The sequence below is a fragment of the Epinephelus fuscoguttatus genome, linkage group LG7 (genome assembly GCF_011397635.1).
Source record: "Epinephelus fuscoguttatus linkage group LG7, E.fuscoguttatus.final_Chr_v1".
NCBI lineage: Eukaryota > Metazoa > Chordata > Actinopteri > Perciformes > Serranidae > Epinephelus > Epinephelus fuscoguttatus.
In genome coordinates, this window is record NC_064758.1 from 18546367 (window position 1) to 18558176 (window position 11810).

The 11810-nt window shown below is 40.8% G+C and overlaps 1 protein-coding gene across 1 annotated transcript in view; it reads right to left on the reverse strand.

The window, feature by feature from the left end:
- LOC125892157 (taste receptor type 1 member 2-like) overlaps positions 1 to 11448 on the reverse strand; it is a 94758-nt gene extending 83310 nt beyond the window's left edge. Inside the window, exons 1-3 of the mRNA XM_049581953.1 lie at positions 11233 to 11448; positions 10646 to 10943; positions 6106 to 6831 (exon numbers count right to left, since the gene is read on the reverse strand). Coding sequence (XP_049437910.1) covers positions 6106 to 6831; positions 10646 to 10943; positions 11233 to 11420 — 1212 coding nt within the window. The 5' untranslated portion in view covers positions 11421 to 11448. The remainder of the gene's footprint in view (positions 1 to 6105; positions 6832 to 10645; positions 10944 to 11232) is intronic.
- Positions 11449 to 11810: the final 362 nt, after the last annotated feature.

Consider the following 11810-nt stretch of genomic DNA (forward strand, 5'->3'; position numbering starts at 1 on the left):
TATATGTTATATGTCAGGATGAATAAAAATAAATAGGTCATGGGTTATCCGCTATGCTTGTCCCTTGTCAATGATCCTGTGTGATTTTCATGAACAGGATCCTTGAGGCGCAGCTAGAGGGCGGAAGGGGTCAGGTCAGGGGACCTCAGAATTGCATTTCTGCTTTTCGCAGATGATGTGGTTCTGTTGGCTTCATCACCCTGACCTCCAGCATGCACTGGGGTGGTTTGCAGCCAAGTGTGAAACGGTCAGGATGAGAGTCAGCACCTCCAAATCTGAGGCCATGGTTCTCTGCCAGAAACTGGCGAATTGCCTTCTCCGGGTTGGCAAAGGGTTACTGCCTCGAGCGTGGTTAAAGTATCTCTGGGTCTTGTTCACAAGTGAGAGTAGAATGAAGCATGAGATGGATCGGCAGTTTGGTGCAGCTTCTGCAGTGATGCAGGCGCTGCGCCAGTCCATCATGGTGAAGAGGGAGCTGAGCTGGAAGGCGAAGCTTTCCATTTACTGGTCCAGCTACATCCCAACCCTCACCTATGGTCATGGGCTCTGGGTAGTGACAGAAAGAATGAGATCACGGATACAAGCGGCCGAAATGAATTCTCTCTGTGGGGTGGCTGGGCTCAGCCTTAGAGATAGGGTAAGGAGCTTGGACATCTGGAGGGAGCTCAGAGTAGAGCCGCTGCTTTTTTGCGTCTAAAAGGATCAGTTGAGGTGGTTATTCAGTTCTGATCAGAAGCCTCCTGGGCACCTCCTATTAGAGGTGTTTCGGGCATGTCCCACTGGTAGGAGGCCCCGGGGCAGACCCAGAACATGCTGGAGGGATTACATATCTCATCTGGACAGCTCATCCGGAGCTGGAAAGCATTCCTGGAGAGAGGGATGTCTGGGGCACTTTGCTCTGCCTGCTGCCCCTGCAACCCAGCCTCGGATAAGCGGATGAAAATGGATGGATGGATGGATAGGTTATAGGGTGATGTCATAAATAAAAAGTTTTATAGATTCCTCATGAGGCGGTACACAAGTTTTGGTGAATCACAATCATTGCTGTGAAATGTTTACACTTTCCTTCCAAGAGATCACTTGTTAATCAACAGTTTGACCTGTACTGTGAAGTTTAATTTCCTTGTATGTTAAGATGAAGTTTGGCTCTCAAGATGTAGAGCTCTTTTCTTTGTCTGTTTCCATCCATCTTAATTTAAAATTAGACATCTCATTTCAACTCCATGCTCAAACTGTCAATGGTAGCTAGCAAATTAATGTGTTGTTGATGCTCATCTTGCAGTGCAGAGGTTTGTTGCATCTCAATTGCTGTTGATAAAATTAAGGCCTAACCGTTATATATATTCCTTTTCTTTCTCTGCCTGACTGACCAACACAGTTAAACAATCTGAATAGACGAGTATAATAGTAGAATATATAACTGTTTATAGAAAACTTAAACAAAAATTTTACACTGATGTGTTGTCCCGAGCCAGACATGTCAATATTCACTTCACATTTGTTGTTCACAGTAGTCATAAGTAGTCCTATTCAAATATCAAACTTCCTCTGATGTTGGGAAACAATTTGATTAAAACGCTGTAGAAAAAGAAACATATAAACCATAAACTAAATCTCCAAAGTTTACATAGAGCTGTACCACTCATCTGGGCTAAAACAGCAGGGATCATGACGAGATCGAAAGAGTCACAGTGGCGCCATCATGTGGTGACATTAGTGCTATAGCAACTTCAAAAGATGAACAGAAAGGAAATCACACATTTCATTTCATGTTTTATTGAATATCTCTTACTGTTATATAACTACTGTACATGTATATATGTAAATCAGTGCAGGGCTTAACAGAATTAACTTAATGCCAGTGAACACTCAGTGTCCTCCTGTGGCTGGTTAGTACCATTTTTAAAGCATAGTGTTGATTGAATTTAACTGTAGTAGTTTTTACATCAGCAGTCTTGTCTAGCAAGGCCAAAAAACTGAGCATGTAAATTCAGAAAACTTCATCGTGAATTACCATATTAAAATTGGCTGCACAGTAATAATTTGGATGGACACCACTACAGTTAATATTCAGCCCCTCTTTAATGAGACCTGTAACTGATATCAGCAAACAGACTAAGAATCTTCATGCAAGGGGCTCTGTGAAGCTGTTCTTCTGTTCAGTGCTGTTTTGAGCTAAATGATAAAGTTAGCATGCTTACTTCAGGGTGTTAGCATGCCATAGTGCCATATGCTAATTAGCACTAAACAAAGGGTCCAGCTGTGTAAGGTCAAAGCTTACCTCCTGGAGAAAACTTCTCTGGGAGGAAAAAATATACAGTTTCCTAGAGATAAATGTACAGCAGTCTCCTATAATAGCACTATATTAATACGCAGTTTTAAATATTAACATAAATCTCCCTAAATGTATTCTGCAGCAGCCCACATGTGCTTTTAAGGCCATGATGTTAAATTTACATTTCAGGTGGGACTGAAACTCAGTGTGTACATGATGTGAACAAAGTTATGTTAGAAAGCATTATACATTTTCAATTATTTGATAAAAAAGAATCATCAGTCACATGAGGTATACATATATACAACAATGTCACTACTGTAAACAGATTTTGATTATACAATGCAATGCAAACAGGGAGATTTGATTTATGGGGAAAAAAAGTTGCTGCTGTAGAAATAGTCCCACTGCATAAACTTGAAATGTGTGTGACACAACTCAGACTGTGCAGAAACCTCACAAGTTAATTTCTGTCTGATTGTGATACTGTTTTGGAATATTCAAATAGTGAGGGCTTTGCGAGTTTTACTTAAAATTGCACAGAGTACATAAAAGAACTGGAGATTTCAGATGCAACGCTCATAATCATGCTGCCTTTGGCTCAAAGTACAGGTGTGAATGTCATTATTATAGGCTACTAATTAGTAGTAGTAGTAGTAGTAGTAGTAGTGGTGTTATGATGATAGGTGATAGCAGCAGAACTCAGCTTAAAGGGTGGCATTTGCATCCAAGCCTACTGCTTATACCAGCAGCCAGTTCTACATCAAATGATGGCACTGGATTGATAGTTAAGGGATTGGTTAAGGAGAAGTTATTACAATTCATTCCATCCATCACACAAATCATGTAATTGTTGGTGAGACAGTTCACTCAAGACCACCACATGTCAATCTTATGGTGGTGGAAAAGTCATTAGGATTCCTCTAGAGACCCTTGATAGTTTCCAAAAACTAAAATACAACAGTGGTACCAGAGAAAAAGTCAGAGGATCACCAAGTAATGAGATAATTGGGATTAATTGTTAGTGAACCATGAATGTCTGTACAAACGTACTCCAGTATCCAGTATACAGTAACACATATTTACATAGTTGCTACTGGCTGATTGTTTTGGTATAACTCTGAATGAGACCTTGGAAGTATTCCTGTGTGTTTTTGTGCGATTGAAAAATGATGATGTAACATTTTGGGAGGAAATAAAACAACAGAAAGGAGTAGAGACTGGAGAGTACCGCCAGAGCGTTAAGTGTTTGGATATACTTGCCACGGTAAAGAATGTACACAGTGGCAAAGATGATCCAGGTGAGGATCAGCAGGAGCAGGCAGAAGGTTATTGCTTTGGCCTCATTGTAGTTTTTTGGGAGGTCTTTACCCATGTAGGAGAAAATAAAGCAAAGGGAGCACAAAGATAGAACTAAAACCACAGAACCAGAGGATGCTTTGAGATTAATGTCACAACCAAGTATGATTTTATCTGGGTACCAAAATGTGTCATTGTAGGGTCTGGGGGGAGCATACGTATAGCCAATAATAAGTAAAACAGCCTGCATAGCAAATGCCACAGTGATGACCAGCCATTGTCCATGATATTTCATCCACCAACTGAGGATCTTGGGAAACTTGGCGGCTATTTTGAAAATGCAAACAATCTGAAAAGAGCGCACAACAAAACATGCTAGACAAACAGTATAGAACAATAGAAATGGTAAGAACCTTAAGATACAGAAGGAGGTTGTTGGCTCACCAAAGTGAAAGAACACAGTGAGACTACACAGACTGAGGCAGCCTAAAATCAGAAGGCACATTGGTCCCCCAGCAGATCTGACAACAGGTGTGTTGTAGTTGATGGCAAAGAGAACAGACATGGCTAGTGTGAGGCCCACCAATGCCCAGGCCCCGATCATGATCAGTATGGCCCCACTGTCTGTGAATGGGATGTACTCCACCACCCGCAGATTGCATGATGTACTTCCTGCTGCAGACCATTCTGTCTCCTTACAGGCGATGCACTTGTAGGGATTACCTGTTTTACATGAGAGACAGACAGGTTGTCGATAAAAGTCCTCTTTTGAAAAATCCTATGTGAGGAAAGAGAGCTGAAACAGTTTAGAAAGCAGTGTTAGACGTTAAATCTGTGATACTGTTTATTCTCGTAAAAGCAGCTTTTACTTCATGTCAGACTTGGTTTAAAGTTTATACTGATATACCTCTAACAGTGGTTAGAGGGAACTAAGGCTATTCAAAGGAGGATGGGATATGTTCTTTGACCCCATGGGGGCAATGGGGTATGACACATGCACAATGTACCAAGAGTTGTGATGTTGGAGGGTTCCAGCAGACGGCGCCAAAAATAAAGGGACAGGGTGCATTGGGTGCATTGTGTGCTGGCAGGCAGGGGCGGGGCCCGAGCGGGATTACATATCTCATCTGGCCTGAGAATGCCTTGGAATCCTCCAGGGTGAGCCAGAAAGTATTGCTGGGGAGAGGGATGTTTGGGGTGCTTTGCTTGGCCTGCTGCCCCTGTGACCTGGCCTCAGATAAGTGGACGAAAATGGATGGATTGATGAATTTAAACTGCAGTTCTTACATTACCTGTGCTGTTGACATAAGTTCCGTTTGGGCAGATTTCACAGTTGAAGCAGCATCTGTGGAGTCCATTATACTCTATTGTAAATCCAGTAGGACATTCTGAGGAACACACTGAAGTAGGCACCTGTGCAAGAGAGAATTATTTAGCAGAAAAGTAAATGTGAGTGCAAGAGAATACCACAAGTGGTGGAGAAGTGCCAGTACTAAGTATACAGCTTTTTAAAATTCTAAGCAGGGTTTGTAATATGGAATCAACCAACACTTTCTCACTCCGATCTCATTACATATCACCGCTTGGTCATGGACTTTTCATGTTGACACATGATGTGCAAGGTACGTCTGTTGTTGACATTCTGGAACGCAGTGTCAACTTCACCCTGTTACATGCATTGAGTCTTTTCAAAATAAACTTCTGTTTTCATAGGAAATGTGCAGTTGCATACAGTCTCTTTCAAAATAAACATACAACATCATTATAACATGCAAATTGATGTGTTTTCTCAATCCCCAATCATTGCATTCGGACTGAATACAATCAAACTGAGAATATGAATTCTTGTTAGTAAAAAAAAAACAACTTACTTCTCCCTTTGTGTGCCACTGAATTTTGCTGTCATTGATGAAGAAATGGTAAGATGGATAGAAATGATAAAATCCAATCTCCTCTGCATCACCACTTTGGTTCCAGAAGACTATAGAATAGGATCCATAGTTGGGGTCACCATTCTCATCAAACTGAATTCTCTGGTTTAAAAGTGTGAAGTCTGACCTCTTCAGCTGTGCTAGAACCTGATGTGGGTACACAAAATTCAGATTATTTTAATGTGTTAACAATGAACATTGAAGGTATTGATTCAATGGGCTGGTATCTCACTGTAAATTAAATTACAGCTCTATCTCAGCCTCACAGAAATCTAATGAGATTAAAAGTCTCAGAAAGACAAATCCTGACAATGATCTCTTTGACACTGAACCATTACTCTATTAAAGTATCATGCCATCAACAGAGTGTGAAGATGTGTTATCTGATTTATATGTTTGACAGATAAAAATCAGCTTGGATTGTATTCAGAAGATTTGAAGACGTTGTCTATGTCTGTTTAAGCAGACTAGTATTTTGTGTTATGATTAGTCACTTCCAAATATGCTTGTCTGTAAGATAAACCGGTCAGATACATGACCTTCCAAAAATCTGATAGTGAGAATAAATTAAATGAATGATCAAGTTATCTGTATGCTTACCATGTGTGGGTACACTGTAATGTTGTTATTACATCTGCCAGCTCCACATTGCAGGACATTGTGTAAGGCGTGAGCGATGGCATATACAGCAGTATAAACAGGAAAGTTAAAAGATGGATCTGCAGCGATGACATCTTCTGCACTCAGGCTGCTGCAGTTACAATCCTGATTACAAACCATATTTTGCTCTGTGTTTTCACAATGAGCCTGGCTTCTGGAAGAATGGATAAAATCACTGAAACCAGGAATTGTCAGTCTTGGTTCAGCAACCCCAATTACAGTCCCAATATTTTTGATTCCTTTCTTCTTGGGGAGCTCTTTGTTTAAGGACCATGCATCCCCTGCTATCCACACTTTGTTGGTGATGTTTTGTTGTATTGCTGACTCAATGAGAGCTTCAGCTGTCCATTCAGCAGCAAAAACAATAATGACACCTATCCTCTGTGCCTTTATCTGTTTGAATATTTGAGAGTGATCTGTATATTGATTGAGGCTTTTAGTGTATGCAAGGCAAATCTCAGTGTCCTTTATCCTCTTTATGAACAATTCCTGGCCATCTTTGCCATAATCACCATCAACGTGAAGGAAAGCAACCCAGAGCCAGTTGAAGTGCTGCAGAATGTTAACAATCGCCTCTATGACATCTTTATTGGGATGCACTGTTCGTAAGAAAGAGGGAAAATTCTGAATTTTTGAAAAAGTAGAACTTGCAGCTCCATAACTGACCTGTTAAAACAGTAATAGAAAAATTGTCATCATTTTCAGTGACAAAAAATTCTCAAAAGTTAAAAGCCATTTTAATCTTTAGAAAGTAATATATAACAGTTTGTCATTTGTCATATCTGGACAAATGCAATCCTGATTCCAAAAAAAGTTGGGACAGAGTGTAAAAAAAAAAATAAAAACAGAATGCAATGATTTGCAAATCCTTTTTGAACGATACTTAACTGAATACAGTACTCTGTGTACTGTATTCAGTTAAGATATTAAATTTTAAATTAATAAATATATATTCATTCTGAATTGGATGCCTGCAACACATTCCCAAAAAGTTGGTCCAGGAGTGACAAAATAATGGGAAGATTCTGAATGCTTAAGACACCTGGAATATTCCACAGGTAAACAAGTTAAGTGGTAAGATGTGATAGTGTCACTCTGCCCTCTGCATACCAGGAGAGGAGGTAGAGAAGGTGGAGAACTTTAAATTCCTGGGAGTCTACATCACTGCAGACCTAACCTGGTCTGAAAACATCTTTCACCAGGTGAAAGAGTCCCAGCAGATGCTATACCTCCTTTGGAAATTAACGCAGTTCTGCCTTCAATAGCAGGACTGGTTAACTTCTACCAAGCCACCATTGAGACTTTCTTATCTACTGCTGATGCAGCAAGCCATTGGGACCAGACTACCATCTCTGAGGGACATTTACACTGGCCAACTACCAGAGAAAACCAGTTGTATCACAATATCATAAGACCCATCCCACCCAGGACGGTGTCTGTTTGACCCTCTGGCAGCAGGAACAGGACAATAAAAAGCAGAACAGAATGGCATTCTTTTTTCAGTTTGATTAATATTGGCCTTTTTGCCTTTATTTGTTTAACTTTTATGTTGCACACAACCTTAGAGCTGCTAAACTGATTTTCATTGTTCTGAGCACAATGACAATAAAGATCTATTCTGATCTATCGTGATTGGATATAAAAAGCTCAGATGTTCACAAGCAAAGATGGGGCCAAATTCACCACTTTGTTAAAAACTGCATGGCCAAATAGGTCAGCAGTTTAAGAACAACATTTCTCAACAAGGGATTAAGGGATTTCATCATCTACAATCCATAATGTCAAAAGATTCAGAGAATTCAGATAAATATGTACATAAAGCTGAGTTCAGACCAAAGATTTGTAACAAGATGAAACTGTTTTAAAATATTGAATAGAACAGTTGCAGCGGTGTGAACTGGCCGGTCTCGGCTGGACTCAAGCCAGCTGATGGCTGACCTGTGGCTCGGTTTGTCAAGTCGCCAGCAGCTGGTTTTAGAATATGGTCACACATGAGGGAATGAAGACGAGTAACTATCACCTACTGAGGCAACAATGTGGGCAGTGCTGGTTTTGATGCACAGGAAAAAGCTAGCTTGTTAATAAACCTTGCACATCTGTGAAGGCACCATGAATGTTGAAATGTACATAGAGGTTTTGGCGCAACATACACTGCCATCATCCAGTGTGGAGTCCAAACAGTGTGGATTAGAAGTGAAAGAGTGCAGGTACTAGACTGGCCTGTCTGCAGTCCAGACCTCATATTGAAAATATGTGTTGTGCTATGAAGCATAAAATATAACAGAGACCCCAGACTGAGCAGCTGACATAAGGATGGGAAATTGTTTCACTTTCGAAGTTTCAACAATTTGTGTCCTCAGTTCCCAAATGATTATCGAGCATTGTTTAAATAAATAGTGATGTAAGAGTGGTAAAAATGTCCCAACTTTTTTGGAACGTGTTGCAGACATCAAATTCAGAATAAATGTATTTTTGCACAGACAAACAAGTTTACTGATTTGAACCAATGACTGTATATTAAAGGGCCAGTGTGTAAAATGGGTTGAAAACAGTGACATCAGTGGTCAAATTCTAGATTGCAGGGCTCACTCGCTCACCCCTCCCGTCAGGTAAATGACGGCGGGCTCGTAGGGACAAAAAGCCTTGCGCACGAGTTTTTCAGGAGTAGGTCTATCTAGCAACGAGGTGAATGTTTATTTAGAAATCTAAACCATGTTACGATATTGTAATGAATCCCTCACAAGCAGGAGACCAGAGGAGCATTCGGGAAAAAGGCCCGTTTATTTGAGCACTCCAGAAACTCCGGTAACACTCCACTCCGTCCCAAACTCTGACTCTTCTAGCTAACAGACACACTTCATAACTTTACACACATACTCATTTACAATACCGAGTGGGTACCCCCTCCCCTCTCTGCTCAATCTCCAGCCCGCACACTGACGGACAGCGTAGCCAGTAAACAGAGCTCAGCTGTTTATTTAGCCTAGCAATATCTCCGGACTATAGTAGCTGCAATGGACGACTTTGAACGCGATTTTGAAGAGTTTCTTGTAGCGGACACAGACCCAGAGCCATACCTGTTTGAGCCGGAGCATACAGATGAGGAACTCCATGTGTTTGATGCTGAGCGGGCGAGAAGAGAGGCTGAATGCACAGAATGGGATTCGGTGCTACTGCTACCATTGTTGGGGAGATATATCATCAGGAGGAAAAGCGCCGCAGAGAGTGCATCACAAGGAGTGAAGTTGCGTCTTCTTTTCCTCGCAGATGACGGTTCGGGTTCATTCTCTCCTGTTGAGTGGTAAGTGTGGTCCATTCGCAAACATTATAACTAAAAAAACTTTTCACTACTCTCTATCGACGAACTACTAACACTCTCTGCTGTTTCCTCCTCTTTCTTCCTTCCTTCCGCTGTCTTCACTGGTTTATTTATACACGCGAAACGCGTTCTCTGGCTGGCTGGATTGTCCGCTCGGTCTGCCGTACATACATGGCGACGCAAGATGGCCCTTGCTATATATATATAAAAGCATAACAATAAGGCTACGAAAACCAAACAAATTTTATTTTATAGCGATTATACACTTGTATAAACATATTAATGGGTAGAATATTCAGATTCAGATTCAGATTGACAATAAACCATGCCAAATATTACACACTGGCCCTTTAAAATGAAAAACGTGTCTCACGTCCCCCTACTGTATAAACATGAAGCCAAAATATCCCGCATATGGCCATTGCCATCTTTCGATAGTAAGGTAATTAAGAGCCGGTGTCTGCGCAGTAGAGGTTTCCATCATATCGAGTTCGCACCATCCAACCAATCGCGAGCATCATCACTGATTGCAAGCACACAGAGTGGCACACTCACACATCTGTCAATCATGATGCCAAGCCCCATTTTGGGAAATAGTTTGGGAAATTAGTAGTGTGCATGCACTGACCGTGCGTGCAGCCTGTTGTAGTCGCTCCTGCTTGTTTTCTTATTCAGCGATTTCGCCCAGGGATCAATAAAGTATCTCTGATTCTGATTTTATAGCATCAAATAACTAATTAAAACTTCACTTAGCAGAAAAATAACACCTGAAAATATGGTAGCGTGATGGCAGCTACCTGAAATGACAGAAACATTTTGAGTAAAAAATGTATTTGTAATCTTATTTGATTTGAATTTTTACTTTGGCCTATGTCCCATACTCTAATATGGAGGGGGCAGGGTAGATGACATAAAATGCAGCCAGCCACCAGGGGGCGAACAAGATGTTTAGGCTTCACCTTTAGGGATCTGTCATGCTGTTCATCTTAATTATATAGTCCATGGTGTTTATAAAATATCTTGTCTTAGTACTATATTTAATTGACTATGCTGAAAATGATTTGCAAATCATTGCATTCTACTTTTAATAACATTTTACACAGCATCCCAACTTTTTGGAATCAGGGTTGCATGTTACAGCACAATAGCTGGCAAATTTACCATAGGAATGAGATCCATCATGAAGAGGGGGGCCACAGTCAGGGCTTGAGGACTCGTATAAGTGCCGACCACTGCTATCACTTTAGACAGATTCTTTTGTGGTTCACCCCAAGGATGGATCAAGCCGTTGTCTGATATGAGGCTGAAAATGCCTGGGAGAGTGTGTGTTTTTGAGCAGTGGTCAAATATCTCATAGCCAAGAGATACATTTGGCAGGAGGCTGGTGGAGTTATTGATTTCCTCTACAGAGAATCTCATCAACTGAAACCTTCGATAGCTTGAATGAATGAAGGGTTTACTGTGGGCAGAGGAAGGACAGTGAAAGAGTGTGAGGAAGCGTTTCACTGTACAATTATTACGGTTTCTGTACAGACATAAAAGAGGTTAGTGGTAGTAAAAGAGGAGAGGATCATAATGCAGACTTGATGTCCTTTAACTTGGATTATTTAATTGGGTTAGGGGCAAAATGTGCCACAAGCAATATCCAGTGACTTGGAAGTTTGAGGCAAAACTCTTGAATGTGTAAAGTGTCAGTTACACCAGGCGTTCTTCATCAATTATTCACTCAGATTTATCATCATACTCACCTGGAGCAGTCGATGGCTTCTGGTCTGTCGTAATAAACAGGGGCGCTGTCATGATGAATATCAAAAAGTCCACCCAACAAATAATCTCCTTCAAGATGAAACTCTGAGGCGCATTGAGCCAAAGCTTGGAAAAATGTTCCCAGGAGGCACACAGAAACAAGAAAATGTTTCATAGTGATAGTTACCATTTACCAATCTGATGTGAACCAGAGAGTGCATGAGTTGTCAGTAATATTCCCCTTTAAATGGTTGGAAGATTATACACAAATCAGTATGCAAAAATCATCTAAACTGTCCCTACAGTCTCTGTGATGTACAGTGCAGTCACAAAGTATTCAGAGCCTCCTCTTTTTCACATTCTGTAATGTTGATGTGTAAAATGTGCTCCAGCTGTTGGCCAGTTCTTAATTTGTGTCTCGACTTTTCCAAAATGGCGGCCTAGTCACCAACTTTCATTTTTTTAACCAAAGTATGTTTCGGAAAACATTTAAGTCAAGAAATGGGCAATGCAGTAACAGAATCTTTATTTTGGATAAGAACTGCCTAGTCTGTTAGTTTGAACAGTGATTGACATGATT